The 19,964-nt window shown below is 43.9% G+C and overlaps 1 protein-coding gene across 1 annotated transcript in view; it reads right to left on the minus strand.

Moving 5' to 3' along the window:
- LOC147884569 (uncharacterized) overlaps positions 1 to 15,801 on the minus strand; it is a gene marked incomplete at its 5' end in the record, with an annotated part of 36,540 nt that extends 20,739 nt beyond the window's left edge. The window contains 3 exons of the mRNA XM_087398012.1: positions 14,126 to 14,293; positions 14,646 to 14,698; positions 15,699 to 15,801. Of these exons, the coding sequence (XP_087254138.1) occupies positions 14,126 to 14,293; positions 14,646 to 14,698; positions 15,699 to 15,801 (324 nt within the window). The remainder of the gene's footprint in view (positions 1 to 14,125; positions 14,294 to 14,645; positions 14,699 to 15,698) is intronic.
- Positions 15,802 to 19,964: the final 4,163 nt, after the last annotated feature.

A 19,964-nucleotide genomic window follows, 5' to 3' on the forward strand; every position in this document is an offset into this window, starting at 1 on the left:
AGTATTGCAGGCAACGTCCATCATTTTTTCTTGATAGCAGACCAACATATAAGCAAGCCTTGCCAAGCTGCTCTGATACCACTGTAATCTAATGCATTCTCTAGATCACTTGCTTAACCGACAATCACACCTGCACCTGTGTAATCTCTGCATCATAGGCTTAGAACATACATTCTTCGCGATGGAAATCTTCAAAACTGAATTTGAAAGAACCTGACAGGCACACAGCACACCACACAAGGGCCCAAAACAACTGTCGTGCTGGACCCCCCCCCCCCGAAGGTACTTTATTGCAATAGAAAATCTTGAGTACAAGCTTGCACTGTGCTGGAATTTCCCAAAAACCACAGGCCATGAGAATACCAGGGTGGAGAGATGCACACACCCGCCATAAATCGTAACTAGCCACTAGTCTAGTCCTAGACTAGTTACTAACTCTATGAGCCTCTAGGCCCATCTAGTGCCTACTAAGCACCGGGTCACGCGGGAATCCTCCTCGAACCGCTTGCTAGGCACTTTTAATTTCTTGGGCATTTAGCCCCTCTTTGGTACCTGCGCAATTAATTAATGCACCAACATGGCACCCATTAATTATTAGCCTTTGCATGCAAATAAAAATAATTCTTTTGACTAATCCTAGTCACTTGTGGGCATCCCCACGTGAACACTTATGTGCACATGTAATTTAATATTCTTGGTTGACTATGGTCAACCCTTTTGTCTAGGGTCAAACCCCTTTGACCAAAGTCAAAGACCTTTGACCGGAGACAAATCTTTCCAACTAATGTTGGAATACTATTGTCCATTCTTCTTGACTGAAAGTCAAGTACTTTGACTAGGCCAAAATCCTTTGACCAAAAGTCAATTGTTCTCTTTAACCGGGCAATAATTTGACCACGGTCAATTATTCTTTATCTTGGGTCAACCAGTGTTAATGTCACATGCACACCAGTGCCGGTGACATGCTTGACTGCATAGTCATTAGTTCGAGGCAGTTTGAGGCAGTTTTGTGGTCAGTAGTGAAGGGAAAACATATCAGAAGACAATGCAGGTCAAAAAATGAAAGTTTGACTTCTTGGTCAAAAATTCAACGCGTTGACTTTTTGGTCAACGTTGACTTTTGGCCAACCTGGTCAACTGCAGGCCGACCTCCTACAGCAGCAGCCTATATAATTAGGCCATTCCTCCTCATTCTGGCATGCAGTCTTGGGCAGCTACTCCAGCTCAGAGCCCAGCATGTAGGCGCATCATCCAGGCAGCAATCACGCCTCAGTTTTGGACAACATTCAGCATTCCTGCATCAGCAACAGGCCGCCATTCCTAGGGCAGCAACAGGAGCAGCATTCAAGGACCTTCAGTCAAGCAGTGGCCCTCAGCATCGTGCTCAACAGGCTCACCCTCGGGGCAGCAGTTTGCAGCTTTGCATCCGAAGATATCCTAACAGCCAGATCTGATCCAGATCATCATTGTATTCAGCATTCAGCATCATTATAGCATCTGCACTTTGCATGCATTCCTATATCGGTGTCTTGTGTCAGATCTATCATCTTCTTCATCTCTTTCTTAGTTCCTTTGCTATTCAGTTGAGTCTCAGTTAGATCTAGTAGGTTGTCCAACGGTCAAACACATCTCTCATGTTGCAGTTAACCCCTTGGACCAAGGTCCCATTCTTCTTGACAAGAAGTCAAGTTCTTTAACCAGGTCAATGCCTTGACCACGGTCAACTGTTCTTTGACCATAAAAATCAGCTTTCACTGACAGCTTTGACTAACGTCAACTTTGATCAATCCTTTTTTTATCTTTGAATATTTACAACTTGGCAACAATTTCCATTTGCCAAACTGAGCCTAAGAAGTGCTATTAATACTTGCTAAAACATGTGTATGTTCCTGGCCCCTCTTGAAAAACTGTTAGAAAGGGGCCACTTATGAGGCTTAAACCATCCAACAAGGAGTTTCAAGTCTGATCTTATAAAAATGTGTATCAAGTCCATTGCTTATATAGGCTAGCACTTAGCTATACTTAGCCAATGTTCAAATTATAAATACTCTACCCATCTAATCACAACGCATAATCAGATCCCATTCTGGTGATCATCCAATCCAGGAATCACCTTACATCCATGCAGAACATACCAGGTGCTACTTTTGAGCTCCTTTGCCTCTTAGTACATGTTGCAAAAGGTTTTGGACCGCAACCTTGCATTTTTGTGGCTTGCAATTGTCTATCCATGTGTGTATATTGTGGCTTGCAATTCTATATCCATGTGTTTTTGTTTCTGATTGGTCATGAACATGATAGCTTTTATGTAGAGCATGTTGGAATCCATGGTCAGAGAGAGGGAGAGAGAAGAAGTCACATGGAGACAACTGAAAGTGGCTCGAGGTATTGGATTGCTGATAGTAAGGAAGCAGATACAATTGGCCACGTATATAGGCTGGGCTAGGTCTCACATTGCATCATAGGTGAGGTCAATGGAGGAATATGTCTTGACCTCACTGATGATGTCACACACTAGGAATCTCACCGACTCTAGGTCCACTTGGACAAGTGGCCTAGGGACTCCTCTCACACTAGCACACACTCACACTAGCACAGACTCACACTAGGACTTCGATATCCAACAAACCCCCCTTCGGAGCTAGGGTTAGTGAGAATGACATCATCCAGACTATGCATCCCATGCAATCTCAGAGGCTAAAGTCTGAGCATGATTCAAAGGTTGAACCAAGCACTCTCATGGCTTGGGTATCAACATGATCAGAGGCTCATGTCTAAGCATGGATGCATGACCAGCTCATAGGTCTAGGGATTACACCAACATCCTCGAACTCGACCACGCCTGATATAGGAAAGATAAACATCACTTCCTGTCTCCTAAATGGGTACATGCATACAATGGAGTCTTTTATGAAAGAAGGCACACAAACACTCAAACATAACTAAGACTCTATGGAAAAGTCTTACCTGTAAACAAGCAGTGTCTAATCCCAAGGAAAGGACATCTAGTCATTGTGATCATAAGTGAGAACATGGCATGTTCTACCAATGAGCTCAGAGGCCTAGAGTAGAACTTAGTTCAGAGATACATATGCATGGCTTAGAGGCTCAACAAAGGCAAGCATGGCTCATAGGCATATGTACATGATCAAAGATTCATACTCAAGCATGGCACTTGGAATCCATGGTCAAAGAGAGGGAGAGAGAACCAATCATATGGAGACAATTGAAAGTGGCACAAAGTATTAGATTGCTGATGGTAAGGAAGCAAGTACAATGGGCCACATATATAGGCTAGGTGAGGTCAGTGGAGGAATATCTCCTGCTCGCTGATAATGTCACATACTAGGAATGTCACCAACTCTAAGTCCACTTGGACAAGTGGCTAGGGTATCCAGACTCATCACACCCACACAAGACTGTAGGACACTCTCACACTAGCACACCCAGAGGCCATGGGACAGAGATACACAATTTTACCATCCCCCCTAAAGAAAAAACACGAGTTATTACATCATTTTAGGGGAACTACCCAAGATAAAGACCTAAAACACACACGACTTAGCAAGCCCAACTATCATCTATCTCCTCATGTAGGGATAGGTCAGTAGTAGATCCAGTGGTACGTTCAGCATTGTCTTCTCTAGATCCAGTGGTATATTCAACATTTGCTCTAGCACTGCAATCACAATCTACAGGTGCCTCATCTGCCAGAATCCCCCCAAAAGTGTATCGGGACTGATAGATAGAGTGCCGAAAAACTACACAATTGGGTAGAGAAAAGTAGATGTGCTCGAATGCAGCCTGAATTTGATCTTTGTTTCCTGCAGATGTAGTCCAACGTGCTTCTTCCTTTATGCTTTTCTTATGGTTATGAGTGAGACGCGTTAGTGAGAAGCGTCAAAAGGCAGGGACGCACTCGGTTGTCAATCATAAATTGTGTCGGTACATCATCCCCAGTGACAATATTGCTCTTAATTCCTAACGCAGGTATCAAAACAGAGGGGGAAAGACGTAGTAGCAAGTCAACAAGCCAGCAACAAACTCCAGTTTGTATAACAGACTGATTTTTATCATTTGTACCATCTGAAAGTTATGAAAGTGCCCATCATGCACTTATCAACACATCGTCATTTGTCGAATGCATCAACCGCTTAAAAGTAGGAATAGCAACTTTGGTCTGCTCGAATATGCAGGCTTTGCACCGCCATGTGGAAGCAGGCATAAAGAGTTAATACCCTCTTGCTCCACTACTATTACTTCACCAGGATTCACCTCCCTCTCGTATGTTGCCTTAATCGGGTCAAGTGCACATGTCTCTGAGGTAAAAACCGCAGCACCATTTTTCTTCCGCCCCATGACAAGAGGCCAAAAGCCATAAGGGTCAGCAACCAGCTTGTCCTCTCCGTGTCGAAAGAAGTGTTGAAGATGGAGCCGTTTTCCTCAAGGACCTGTGAGTAACAACCACGAAGCCGAACCTGTATCCAAGTGTTTCCCTGACGTGACTCATGCGCTTTTCACTCAGCTTGGCACGAAGCCCAAAACTGAGGTGCTGATTTATCTTGAACACAAGATCAAGCTCTTCCTCTTCCTCAAGGACAATAGCTGTAAACTACTCGGTGCTTTCTATCAATTCAGACGACGGATTTTGCAGAGGCATTTGAATGAGATGATTGCGAGTTGCTAAACACATATACTTGAACTTAAGAGTTTGTAATTAAGCTGGAATTAAGACTTATACAGCTTAAACACAAAGTGACATCATTGGAAAATGCAATATGATTGAGGGGCCAAGACAGCCCCCCCCCTTATCCAGGCTCACTTTATTCTTGAAAATGGAGATACAAGACCAAGGTGCAATGCACCTTCCAAATTGATGAACTCAGTGAAAACCTAGGACCTAGATACAAGACTCAAGAGCATATGTACAAGGTAGATTAAAAAAAAAAAAAGAACTCCAAGCTCAGGTTTCAACTCTTGGCTTGCCCAATCCACAAGGAAGAAGCCTGCAACAATCACCACTTACATCCAACATTAGAGACAAGCACTAGTTTCTAGAAAGATAGTAGAAACAACATGAAATAGTGCTGTAAATGAGATAAACTTGACAATACACGCTCCCTTCGTGACTTGACCCTTTTGTAGATGAAGTCCTTGATGCCTCTGAAGCTACCTTGGGTGAGGGGAGTGTGGAAATGGGGCTGGAATGAGAACAGCTTAGAAAAACAGCCTGTAGGCTAGAGAGAGAAAGCTTTTATGGAGTGATAGCTGTAGAGAGAGAGTGCCAATGCTGATCCCAAGGGAGGAGATGTAAGAGAGGAGCTGCTGCTGTTCCAGAGGTGCACAGAAAGGCAGATTTCCGCAAGGGAAATGGGCTGGAACAGTAGAGAGAGAAATTCTGCAGTAGAGAGAGAAAGACTGCAGCAGGAGAGAGAAAGGGGCTGTGGCTGCTCCAAGCTAGGTGAAGGAGAGAGGATGCTGCTGCTGTTCCAGAAGAGCTGAGAGGGGGCAGATTTCTGGAGAGGAGGGGCTGGAACTGTAGAGAGAGAATGTGCTGTTGTAGAGAGAGAAAGTGCTGCTGAGGTGAGAGAATGGCCTGGGGAGAAGCTGGCTGCACCCAAGGAGCTGGAGAAGTTCTGCTGCATCATCCAAAAGGAGGGAGAAGAAACGTGACGAAATTTTCATGTGTGGAATGAAGGGGAGAGGCCTTCTTTTATAGGCTCAGCCCCCCCCTAGACCTAGAGTGGAAGGTGGACACTTGTCCCAGATTTTTGGTGGGCTGCAGTCCCAAAGAGGACAGCCCACCACCTGCCCCAAATCTACTAGATTTGGGGCCAAACACTTGGCCTGCATGCCCTGCCACTTGCCATGCATGCTGCCACATGTGTGGGACAGGTGGACTGACCTGCCAGCTCAGATTCCATGTGGCAGTCTGCCACGTCACTCCCAAAACCCCTAAAATTTCAAAGTTGTCAGAATTTAGCTTAGACTATCTATTGACATACTCTAAGGTCATAACTGAGCCATACTGAGCTCATTTGTTTGTCGTCTTATCTTGTATCTCCATTACTCTTGGCATGCTGCCAGGCCCACACCCAAAGCTCATGGAACATTCTCTTGAATGGTTCCTAGGTCGGTATGCAATCTGTGCATTTGATTGGTCCCATGTTTGGGTACTCAGGTGGGGTGTGGTTTCTAGATGTCCCTCTCAAAGAGAGGCCATCCCTCTTGTGGGTCACTAATGCCCATAACCCCAAGCAAGGGGGTCCACCCTCAAATGCTAGACCTAGTCCCCATTGGTCCGTAACTGAACAGTAGGAAAACATTTCATTTCTTAATAAGCATACTATTGAAAAACAAAAAGAAATAGTACCAAGCAAGTGGATACATGTTGAAGCAGGATGACATTCCCTCCGTCTTTCATTCGGTTGTCCGCAACTGAAATGCTTCCTCATAAGCATCCAGGATTTCAGGACACTCCTGAAATGTGGCTCTGTCCACCCATTGGGCATCGGTGGATGGGAGCCCTCTGAACTTCAAAAGGTACATTTTGCGAGTCGTGCCTCGACGTCCCATAGTGAAGTTATGCAAAATAATTTGCTCTGGGATCAACAAGATCTCAGTGTCCTCTACTTCAGGTGCATCGTCCAATGTGGGCTCTTGAGGTGGTTCCCCAATGAAGGGTTTCACCAAGCTTACGTGGAAGACATTGTGGATCTTCCAATGCTCTAGAAGTCTCAATCGGACTGAGACATGATTTATTACCTGCAACACCTGAAAAGGACGATAATATCGAAAGGATAGCTTGAAGTAGATGCGCTTTTTGCCCACTTTAGTTTTTAACCGGGCTTTCTCAAATTTCAATAAGACCCATTGGCCTTCTTTCACTGCAAACGCCCTCCGTCTTTTATTTGCAGTTGATCTTTGTTTCTACTGTGCCTTTTGAATGGCTGCTCGAACTGTGGCATAAGCAGAGTCATAATCCTCCACGAATTGATCAGCGGCAAAGATTTTCTCTTTTGTTTGCATGAGTGGAGTTGGTAAAGATCTACCATATACAATTTCGAAAGGAGCTTTTCCAGTGGAGGAATGAATTGTGTTGTTATAAGCAAACTCCACAAGAGGAAGGAATTTCTCCCAAAAGGTTTGCTGGTCATGCACATAAAATTTCAGCAAATCCAAGAGTGTACTATTCGTAACTTCAGTTTGGCCATCCGTTTGAGGATGAAAAGCTGAGGAGAAACTTAGAAGAGTTCCAAGGTTCTCAAACAAAGCCTGCCAGAAGTTACTAGTGAACTTTGAGTCTCTCTCTGATACTATAGACTTGGGCATGCCGTGGTGTCTAAAGATGTGTCTAATAAATAAATGGGCAGCTTCAGGTGCCTTGAGATTCTTTCTGCAAGGAATGAAGTGGGCTTGCTTGCTGAATCGATCTACTATCACCCAAATCATGTCATGATTTTGATTGGTCCTGGGAATTCCTGTAATGAAGTCCATGGTGATGTGTTCCCATGGTCTCTCAGGAATGGGTAGGGGCTGAAGTAAACCCTTGGGTTTTCCTCTCTCAGACTTAGCTTTTTGACAGCAGTGTCCTTTTTCATATTAGGCCAGTAGAAAAATTTATCCATGGCTGAAAAAGTGGCCACAATACCCCTATGACCAGCATAGGGTGGGTTATGGCTTTCCTCCATCACTTTAGATCTAAGCTGCTTTGTGATACATAGTTTGTTCTCCATGAATAAATAGCCATCCCTGATGTGGTAGGCATGATGGGTGCCTCCATCTTTCAAATGTGCCCATGGCTGAGCAAACCCTCATAGAATTCTTTGAGGACTGTTAGCTCATCATGATAGGGAACTGAAATATGGTGAAGCCGTGGTCTACGAGAAAGGGCATCAGCCACTACATTCTCTTTTCCAGGAGTATATTGTATCTGAAAATGAAATGATTGCAGAAAGGTAGACCATTTCATATGTCTCTCTCTGATCAAAGGTTGAGTTAGAAAATATTTAAGACTTTCATGATCAGTTTTTACAAGAAAATCTATCCCTAAAAGATAATGTTTCCAAAGTTTGAGAGCATGAATTACAGCTAAGAGTTCTTTTTCATAGATATCATAATGAAGTTCAGCATCTCTTAGCCGTCAGCTTTCAAAGGCCACAGCATGACCATCCTGGGTAAGAGAAACCCCAAGGCAATTGCCACTGGCATCAGCTGCTACTAGGAATGGTTTCCTTAAGTCAGGAATGATAAGTATAGGAGCTGTAGTCAGGGCATGCTTTAGAGCATTAAAAGAGTCCTTTTCTTTTTGGGTCCATCTGAACTTCAGATTTTTCTTAGTGAGATCATGTAGAGGGGCTGCAAGTTCAGCAAAATGCCAAATAAACCTTCGGTAACATGAGCATAGGCCTAGAAAAGACCTTACCTCATGGGCATTCTTCAAGTCAGGCCACTCTACAATTGTCTGTATCTTGGCTGGGTCCATACGGACACCTTCTCGTGAGATAATGTGACCAAGATAGTGAATCTCAGGAAGAAAGAACTCACTTTTCTTCTCATTGATGTGAAGAGCATTTTCAGCTAAGATTTGAAATACAATCTTTAGATGTTCCTTATGCTCTTCCTCATTCTTGCTGAAAATGAGGATGTCATCAAAGAAGACGGCAGTGAACTGTCTATAGTTCCTGAACAACCGTTCCATCAGTCGATTGAACGTGGCTGGGGCATTAGTAAGGCCAAATGGCATTACCATATATTCATACAGCCCAAATGTGGTTCGGAAGGCTGTTTTATGAATGTCCTCAGGTACAACTCGTACCTGATGGTAGCCACTCTTAAGATCTATACGGCTGAAAATTTCAAATCCTCCTAAACGATCAAAGATATCGTCTATACGAGGAATTGGGAAACGATTCTTAACCGTCTGTTTGTTTAAGGCTCTATAGTCTATGCACATCCTGAAGGTTTTATCCTTCTTTTGGACTAGTAAGACAGGAGAGCAAAAAGAAGAACTACTGGGTTGGATCAATCCCTTGTCCAAGAGTTCTTGGACTTGCTTGAAGATTTCATCTTGTTGAGATTGACTAACTCTATATGGGGGTCTATTTGGAGGTGAAGACCCTGGAACTATGTCAATTTTGTGATCCTCTGGTCTCTCAGGAGGAAGGTGACTAGGAAGTTCCTGAGAGAAGCAACTAGAGAATTCCTGAAGGAAATCTAATCTTTCTTTTGTGAGAGGATCTGACTTTTCTTCACTTGGTTGCTTATCTCGTACAAACACTAGAAAAGAACATACTCCTTTCTTAAGCAAATTGGGAGATCGTGCATGACTTACCATAGGAATGGTGTTTCGTGAAACTCCCGCTGTAATGCTCACATCTCTACCCTTATGTTGGAGGGTTAGATTATTCTTCACATAATCGATTTGGGGGTTGACTTGCTTATGCCAGGGCATGCCGAGAATTACATCTGATCCTTGAAGTGGTGCCACCATGAAGGGTAGATGATCCAAGTACCCCTGGATGTGTACCCGAAGCTTGCCGATGATGGGGTACACCTTCTCTTCTTGGTTCTTGAAGGTTGCAGTTGCCTCCAAGGCTTCTCCTTTATCCTCTGGGGCTATCCCGAGGTTCTGTGCCATCTCATGAGAAATAAAGTTGTGAGTAGCTCCACTATCGAACAAAAACAAAGCGGATTGATCCTTTACCTGACCCCATGTTTTCAACAAACTATGGGTGTCGTTTACAGCTCCCTTTTCTGGAGGTGCTTCCACCTTGTTGACTACCAAAACTGGCTTTTTGAGGGCTGCTTCTTTGTTGCTGCTGTTTTTGGCAGCTTGAGGGCATTCGTAGAAGTTGTGGCCTCGATCGCCACACTTGAAACACCGCCCTTCGGAGTAATACTTTTGCTTCTGTTGTGGAGACAATGAGCTGAAAGTGCGGGCTGCTTTCTTCGAAGGAGGCTGGCTGGCTGACTTTTGCTCTTTTGGTGCGTCCTTTGCTGTCTCCTTACCCTTTTGTTCCTTGGAAGAGGGAACTCCACTTGTTGTTGCTGCCATTCCGCTTGTTGGAGAAAGATTGTTTCTTCTCCACCTTCAAGGCGATGTTGATGGTGTCTTCGAGAGAAGTAGGAGTGGCAATGTCCACCTCATGCTGAACGATATACCGTAGGCCAGCAAAGAACTTCCTTTGCTGCTCTTTTTTATCCTTCCTACTGAATGCTTGAACTTTTAACAAAGTATCCCAAAAACGATCAACATACTCACTGACTTTCTCTTCTTGGCGTTGGCGGAGGATGTCCCACCGCACCATTGTATCTCTCTTAAACTCCTTAGGCAGGAAGTGCCTCATCAAGTTCTTCTTGAAGCGCTTCCAGGTGTGGGCTTGCTGTCCAGTGTTGACCATAGCTGCCCACCAGAGTGAAGCACGGTCATGCATGTGCAGGACGGAAAACTGGATCTTCGCCTTGTCTTCGTACTCGTCCCCCTCGAAGAAATACTCGAGGTCTCGGATCCAGGCTAACAAGACCTCGGGCTTGTCCTCTCCCTTGTACTTGGTAAACTTGAAGAGCTTATCTCCAAGAGGTACCTTATGCTTTGCATACCTTCGTCTCCGTGGACGTCTCGAAGGAGATGGACTCCGATGACGCCGTCTACCTCGAGGAGGGGAAGAAGAGGATGATCTTCCCTCCTTGTTGGAATTGGTGTTGTCCGCACGGCCTCTTCCTTGGGATTGGGGTCCTATGTCATGAATTTCTGCTTGGTTGCTTTCCAGCACTTGAACCTGTTGAGCAATGTTTGCCAAGAGAGCACTCAACTCATGCAGGTTAGGAGGAGGGTCAGGTCCATTGGCGGCCATGATGACAAGATAACTCAATGAAAGCACAGAGTACAGGACCACTGCCTAAGCTCTGATACCATTGTAAACTACTCGGTGCTTTCTATCAATTCAGACAACGGATTTTGCAGAGGCATTTGAATGAGATGATTGCGAGTTGCTACACATATACTTGAACTTAAGAATTTGCAATTAAGCTGGAATTAAGACTTATATAGCTTAAACACAAAGTGACATCACTGGAAAATGCAATATGATTGAGGGGCCAAGACGGCCCCCCCCCCTTATCCAGGCTCACTTTATTCTTGAAAATGGAGATACAAGACCAAGGTGCAATGCACCTTCCAAACTGATGAACTCAGTGAAAACCTAGGACCTAGATACAAGACTCAAGAGCATATGTACAAGGTAGACCAAAAAAAAAAAAGGGACTCCAAGCTCAGGTTTTAACTCTTGGCTTGCCCAATCCACAAGGAAGAAGCCTGCATCAATCACCACTTACATCCAACATTAGAGACAAGCACTAGTTTCTAGAAAGATAGTAGAAACAACATGAAATAGTGCTGTAAATGAGATAAACTTGACAATACACGCTCCCTTCGTGACTTGACCCTTTTGAAGATGAAGTCCTTGATGCCTCTGAAGCTACCTTGGGTGAGGGGAGTGTGGAAATGGGGCTGGAATGAGAACAGCTTAGAAAAACAGCCTGTAGGCTAGAGAGAGAAAGCTTTTATGGAGTGATAGCTGTAGAGAGAGAGTGCCAATGCTGATCCCAAGGGAGGAGATGTAAGAGAGGAGCTGCTGCTGTTCCAGAGGTGCACAGAAAGGCAGATTTCTGCAAGGGAAATGGGCTGGAACAGTAGAGAGAGAAATTCTTCAGTAGAGAGAGAAAGACTGCAGCAGGAGAGAGAAAGACTGCAGCAGGAGAGAGAAAGGGGCTGTGGCTGCTCCAGGCTAGGTGAAGGAGAGAGGATAATGCTGCTGTTCCAGAAGAGCTGAGAGGGGGCAGATTTCTGGAGAGGAGGGGCTGGAACTGTAGAGAGAGAATGTGCTGTTGTAGAGAGAGAAAGTGCTGCTGAGGTGAGAGAATGGCCTGGGGAGAAGCTGGCTGCACCCAAGGAGCTGGAGAGGTTCTGCTGCATCATCCAAAAGGAGGGAGAAGAAACGTGACGAAATTTTCATGTGTGGAATGAAGGGGAGAGACCTTCTGTTATAGGCTCAGCCCCCCCCCTAGACCTAGAGTGGAAGGTGGACACTTGTCCCAGATTTTTGGTGGGCTTTAGTCCCAAAGAGGACAGCCCACCACCTGCCCCAAATCTACCAGATTTGGGGCCAAACACTTGGCCTGCATGCTGCCACATGTGTGGGACAGGTGGACTGACCTGCCAGCTCAGATTCCATGTGGCAGTCTGCCACGTGTCAGCTGCCACGTCACTCCCAAAAACCCTAAAATTTCAAAGTTGTCAGAATTTAGCTTAGACTATCTATTGACATACTCTAAGGTCATAACTGAGCCATACTGAGCTCATTTGTTTGTCGTCTTATCTTGTATCTCCATTACTCTTGGCATGCTGCCAGGCCCACACCCAAAGCTCAGGGAACATTCTCTTGAATGGTTCCTAGGTCGGTATGCAATCTGTGCATTTGATTGGTCCCATGTTTGGGTACTCAGGTGGGGTGTGGTTTCTAGATGTCCCTCTCAAAGAGAGGCCATCACTCTTGTGGGTCACTAATGCCCATAACCCCAAGCAAGGGGGTCCACCCTCAAATGCTAGACCTAGTCCCCATTGGTCCGTAACTGAACAGTAGGAAAACATTTCATTTCTTAATAAGCATACTATTGAAAAACAAAAAGAAATAGTACCAAGCAAGTGGATACATGTTGAAGTAGGATGACAATAGCGCAAGACACAATTACTCATCATCCTTATTGCAAATGATCAAGTCAACACTCTCGTGCAAACATAGCCAACAATCTAGTCAAAATAGAGAATGAAAAAAGCTGATCATTGCCAAGGACTGCAAAGCATGGCGGTGGAGATGTCTAGCAACGTCCGTCTGCAGAAACAATCAACGACGAGGTTGTCCATGTGAGGAGGTCTAGCCAGAAATGGCAGGTCTGGCCAGGCAAGTAGCATCAACATCAGAGTAGTTTGGCTGCGCACAAGTCTAAAGAAAGGTGTCAAAATCTGCTTAATCTAGTGGCCAGTGGATAGAATAGAATGTCCAGGAGGAGTTGATAATGGGCAGATAGAGAGATGGCGCCTAAGAGAAAAAATGTGATTGTTCAAGAGGACACGGTGCAAGCTGCAGAGCGCGATGGACAGAAGTGGCCCATTTCTGAGCAGCAACCAGAGGCGTTCATCTCAGCAATGTTGAAGTAGAGCAAACAACAGAGGAAGGGTTCAATCGGGAAATGCCTGCTCTGATACCATGTTGGAATCCATGGTCAGCAAGAGGCAGAGAGCAGCAGTCACATGGAGACAACTGATAGTGGCACAAGGTATTGGATTGCTGCTAGTAAAGAAGCAAGTACAATGGGCCACATATATAGGCTGGGTTAGGCCTCACTTTGCATCATAGGTGACGTCAATGGAGGAATATCTCCTGACCTCACTGATGATGTCACACACTAGGAATCTCACCAACTTTGGGTCCACTTGGACAAGTCAGCTAGGGACTCCTCTCACACTAGCACACACTCACACTAGGACTCGGATATTCAACAGAGCATACAAAAAGCTTTGCAAAATTCACCATAAAGACCATAAATTTGGTCTTCTAGTCATGCTGCTGTCCACAAAAACATCTAGCACAAAGTTGACATATGACTCCCATCCATGCCATTACAATTTTACAATCAATGGGAAACTCCAACATGAGATTTTTATATCTAAGCAGCTTTCAAAAATGCATCCTCACAATTACAAAGAAAATCCAACATGAGAATTTACAATCAAGGAGAAAATCCAACATGAGACTTTTAAATCTAAGAAGCTTTCAAAAATGCATCCTCACAATTACAAAGAAAAACTCTGAAGTTCAAATAGATTGTAGTATTGAAAAGAATCACACATGAAAATACACGAGCTCCTGGTTCATAGCCTATGACTAGCAAATAAAATCTGCAATAGCAACAGAAACTGCTCTAGATAAATCACCATGGACAAGGCTTTTTTGGGCATTTTGACTTAGTCATCCTTAAGTACTAAGCTTAAGCAACCCCTAATGTCTTGCCATTAAATTTTTTGCAATACCATGCTTGAAACTTAACGTTCATCAAAGTTTACCTGACCCAAATTTGACTCCTTGCCCTTTGAAGGATGACCAGCAATTGGGGTGCTTTTATTCCATACTTTGCCTTCTTTTTCAGCTTCAGCCAGAATCTTCCTTTCTAAATCAAAATTAAATTGAAATGTACTGTGCGGAACATCGCCATTCAAAGGTAGCAACAGTGGCTACACAACAGCAAAACAAGCCAAGAATGTTGCTTATCATAATACGAAACTCCATGAAGAAGCACTGATTTAGATAAAAAGACAATATGATAATGTATATGCTGTTCGAGAAGTCTTCATTTCTCCTTCAATTTATTGAACCCATCTAATGGTTGATGCCTCCAACTTTCATATATTCTTTCTAACGAGAAAATGCATTTTGTATTTACAAAGTTTATCGAAAAGGGATAAGCCCTATTTGAGAATTTAATACGTTAATGTCTACAACTTTCATTTATTGTTTCTTAAGAGGAAAGATATTATGGATTTACTTATGCAAAGAAACTGCATCAAAACAATGAAAAACACATACCGGTGGTGCAACTTGATACTCTGGTTTCAATGCAACTCTGATCCCAGTTCCCGCTGTGTACAGAACACATTGAATGAGGTAGATTTTGAAACTGGAAGAGAATTGCATATAATAATGATAATAATTGCTCAAATTTCCTGTATGTTTGCATGCAAAGTGTTGAGGGTTGAACAATGCCCATTTTTACCGCAAAGCGAAGATCACTAAAAGAAACTTTGCCAGTTCTTCATGAAAATGTGAAAAAAGTGAACTGATTAAGGGATCACTTCAATAATGTTCTTCTTATATTTGAGAAAAACCACTTCACATCTCAAGCAGGTAGCTTGCCATCTCAAACTGAATGCTCCAGAAAGGGCTGATTTTAAATCTTAATACATATGCGATATGAGTTATAGCATATCTGCAAAGTTATCTAACGAGAGCATAAGAAAATTATGGCAATCACGCTACCTGCAACAGCACTCCACCTCAAGTTGTTCAATCTCGTGCATTGATGCATATTAGCATGATTTGGGAAATCCTTTGCTAAACCAATAAGTGAAGCTACCACACTCACAGATCAAAGCAAGGAATTATTCTTAAAATTCACACATTGCGCCAGTCCTTATTCCATAGTGGAAAGAATTCCACTGCACAAGGGTAGATGAGTGCCACGCCTGGGCTTAGATGCACTCAAGAGACCTTCTTTACGGCCAATTTACAGGAAATCGCTCATATTCCCCCTAAACAGTGGTTTCCCAGGGTGAATTAGTATGAAATGCCCGTACAAGAAATTAATCCTTCCAAAATTTACATTACTTTAAACTCTATGAGTTGAAATTGTGTAAACAAGAAGGAACAGAAAGCGGGGGCTTAAAAATTGGCCATTTTGGAAACATTGTTGAAGCTCCTGACCTGCTTTGGAAATGGCAGGGGGCCATCAAATCAATGTTTCAAATCATGAAAGTCCCATCTCTAGTGTCATATGCCCTTTTGGCAAGTCATCGCCTCACACCGAATTTTTTAAGAAGAAAACAAACTTGTGCATACAGAGCATTTTGATGTGTAACTTACACGAGGGGGATGGAACGGGGACTGGTGAGGAGGACAGGAAGGCCCAACAGGTTGAGCGATCCGCGGATAAGAAAGGGAGGTGTAAGGAGCCCGGCTGTCGGGCCGTTGTGGGTCATAGCTACGGCGTCGGGTTCCGAAATCGTAACCCATTTCCATGCTTTCGAACAGCGCCCAAATCGCCCAAATCGCTCAAATCGCCCAAATGGATCAATTGACGAGGAAAAGCAATGGATACAGGGAACGATCGATGTTCCGGAGGTCTCGATGAGGAGGCAGGGACCGATGAGGCGCCCAGGAATCGCGAAGATCGAACGGATTGCTGGATCCACGAAAATCGCAAGGCAGCAAGTGTCTGAAAATTGGTGTGGTGAGATACCCTTTTTGTCATCGTTGCATTGCTTTTACTTTGCTTTGCTGCTCCACTAGTACACAAATTATCGTGTAATCTCATCACTAAACGCAATGATTAGTCCATTAGCATGCTTAGCTAAGGGCTCTCGAAAGTGCACTAATTTTTGTCCCCGTAAGGAATACCATGAGAAGGCCACTAATTTTTGGGTTAATCAAGGCCGCTAGCCCTTTTTACTTGGCCAGCACTAGGACGTTTTTTCAAATTCTGAAATCCTGTGCTTCCACATGGCACAATATACACCCTTAGATTTTTTAAATTCTGAAAGCCCAAAAGCTTTGAAAGCTTTTGAAAAGCTGCGTAAAAAGCCAACTGCGTAAAAAGCCAAGGCAAAACCTTTAAATATAGGCGAAACATAAAAAAACATTGTAATTTCAAGTGTGTTGCTGTTTGTTCATCATCACCATCAGGTTTGCTTCTACTTCCTTACTTGCCTTCAACTCATTTATTAGATCATCAATCGTTGTTTGTGCTTAGATTCAAAGTAGCCAATCGTAAACAGATTTTTAGTGCTTCACTGTTGCAACTTCCCTGATCTCCCACTATTTCTTTAACTCTCTGTGAACGATTCTTCTCTGAGTGCACAACCAATAGACTTCAGCTAACAATTTTTGCTGCCTCTAGCCCAAACTTGAAGCCCTTCCATCTCATTCGCAGTGCCCTTTTTGAACTCCTCAAGCTTCAATGCGAATCCACTTGTTTTCTGGGTTTCATGTCCAAAATTCGTTGCATGTGTGTTCTCGTTGTAGGATGCATGATAACATAGATAACTTCGTCAGGATCTGCACCTTCCCAGCTACTTGAAGATAATAATTTTGCAGCCTTCCGTGAAGAGACTTGTGATCCCCCATTGCCGCATTCAGAACACGGATAATTTCCTATGTTAGATAATTTGCTCCTCCAAAACGCTTATCGTAAACTTGACATTCGTTATCTACATAAATCCTTGCACGCCTCAATTACGATCGAATAGCTCTTGAAACTTCGATCTAGCTAGAAAATTACAATCATGGTCCAGCTGACGATTGCAAATCAGGCATCACCTTCTACATCGGCGAAGGAAGTGCCAGGAGGTAGGACGAGAAGCTAGCAGAGTCTTCAGCACCTTCCCTTCATGATTGATCAGTTGCGGTGGTGGAGAAGAAGGCCTTCTGCAAAGGCAAGGCAAAGTGGCTAGATTGTGAATTAGGCTGGCCATTCGAAGAGTAGACTGGAGTGGAAATCGACCCGGATGCGAGAGGATGAGTTTGCATTGCACAAGAGACCGAAGATATTATCTATGTCAATCTTGACCATATCAGCATCCGCCTGCTTGACTGCTTTGTTACAGCTTGCGTTAGATTTGATGAGGGGCCAGTCAGGATCAAAGTCACAACTTCTGAATACGTTTGATCAGAGATGGGGAAGGTGAGCCATCCCTCAGAAACGCAGAGAAGAGAAAGCATGTGAGGCAAGCAAGTTCTTTGGAGGGGACGATGACAAAAAGTAGCCGTTATATGAGAGCGAGCTCAGGAAAAGCTCACCCACACCAATGTGCATGAAAAGTGCGTGGAAATAAATGCATGCAGCAAAGGGAGGAAGATATTGAATGAAAGGGTGAAGAGGAAGATGAGCATGAGTAGAATGCGGATAGGTTTGTGGAGGTGGTCCGCCATAGCCACCATGGTGGAGAAGTGTACTTAGTGAAGGAAGTTCTCCCTTACCTTCTAGTTTGGAAAGAGTGAGGATCGTCTTCGGAAACTCTCCCTAGCTAACATCTTTTACTCAAGATTTTGAACACTTGCATTTTCTTGGTTCCCACATTGAAAAGTTTGCCTTTGTCTTGGTCCTCTTTCTTCACCTCTTCTCTAAGCCTTGGCTTTATGTCTTTTGTGCCTCCCTCATTTAGGTTGAGTTGTGGCGGCATGGGAATGGTCTAGCTTTATAATGTCATCAATGCCTTTATGTAAACCTGGGCATGCTAAGTGACCTCACCATCATTAAATGATTGTAATCTTGCAAAGGCAAAAATTGTAACTATAACTGCTCGAAGATGTGTGAAGATGATTACCTTGATGGTGTGAACATCTTTGATCGTTGGATTGTGTATAGCTTTTCTGCTTGAATTTTTCATCTTTAGGAAATTGCACATATGCTAACCAACATATCCAAACATGCAGAACATGAGGAATGCATATTGACTAATCATGATTGTTTTTCAGATTCCAACATTCCAGCAAAGAAATAGGCGACTTCTCGTTGAGCTGTGGATGTCATAAAGGATACTCCACGTAAGTAGAATGTACGGTCATTTCAATTCTGCCGTCTGTTGCTCTGGTCCGCATTAATGCGCTACACCTCCAACACTGGAGGTGACTATTCGAAACGGGGGGATGGCACGTTCCCCTATGATATATAATTTTTGGAGAGACATGTGCCGGCTCTCCACCATACATTACGTATGGTTTTTTTTTTTTAACACCTCATCTTGAGCACGCACACTTCTTCGCACATTCTGTTTTCGCAAGGGAACATTACATTTGCTTGGTTCGACCAACATACTAATCATGTCTGCAACACTTCTGTTTTCGAGATGTTTGCAGCCTCCAAACGAGTGTCTTCTCCTAAAGGTACGCACAACAAAATGTATTTGCTTGATTCAAGTTATTTTATCAATTCTTTCACCTTCTAAAGATAGAGGTTCAGTCCATTTTGTTTTTCCTGTTGCGTTTAGACAAAACCATGTGAGTGAAATTGTAGCAAAGTTTCGGATGGTTTTTATTATTAATCCCTGTAGGTGTTTAAACCCGAACATAAGACATCGATTCATGTCACGATGTAGAAATGACCACCGGAAACTCCTTCGAACATGACCATTCGTCAACGCTCAGAGCAGCCAGAGGTCGAGCTATTCAACTTGATATAACATCAAGAAAGATGTCCTTGAGGCCAGCTACGTCATCGTGGTTGACCATCGCAGATAGATACAAGCAATGGGTTAGTAATTGCGCGGCTATTTTCTCTAGCCTTCAAATCTGCGGTGTCTGTGGCATAACCACGCTACTGTCTGCAAACCAAAGGATCGTTTCTTCGCAAGGCATAGGCATCTCGAGCCACAGTGCCACACTCGGAAACATGATACTTTTGGATGCCTGCGAGAATATGGGCATGCAAGTGACTTACTGGAAATGCCAAAGCTACACACAAGATGCCCAGTGGAGCAGATACATTGTGCGGTTGATGCCACAGTACTCTCGGCAGTTGCTTAAAACAAACCACCTCCACATGCAACTGCTAAGCATCATAGATGTATCCATTTTAGTTACCACGACTGCAAATGCGATTGCTCGTGGCACACTCGATCGAAGGTCACTTCTAGACAATCCTATGATATCTTGGCGAAACGTCCCACTAAGCTCGGCTCAAGAAATCGTGACGAATGAGCTGTCAGCTGTGCTCGCATACAACATCGAGAACAATCCAATATTGCGCAAGTACAATTCTTTAGCAGAGCGTGCGGACATCAAGATGGGTATGTGCATCTTGAGTCCTCAAACCATTGCAGGTATCTTGGAACTACACGATGAGACAGCTCCCTTCGAGTTAATGTCAATAGCGGAATCTCAACCTGAGCTCCTGCTTTTGCAAAACATGGTGGACCCCGCGAACCTTCACGCCTTTGATGCAAGGGACAAGCATGAGTTTGCCTCCATACAGCTACGGGGTACAGAAATGCTTTCAGAGAGGGTCGCTTCATTCCACGTTGACGGAATAGCAGCAGCTGGCAGTGCGTGCGTTGACATAACCATGGAGTCAGCAGTGTTCCCCTTCCTATTCCCTTTCGGACGGGGCTACTATGATGGCTGCATACAGTTTAG

This window comes from Dipteris shenzhenensis, chromosome 26 (genome assembly GCF_047967505.1).
Source record: "Dipteris shenzhenensis isolate YYH24624 ecotype China chromosome 26, Dip_SZ_1.0, whole genome shotgun sequence".
Classification (NCBI taxonomy): Eukaryota; Viridiplantae; Streptophyta; class Polypodiopsida; order Gleicheniales; family Dipteridaceae; genus Dipteris; species Dipteris shenzhenensis.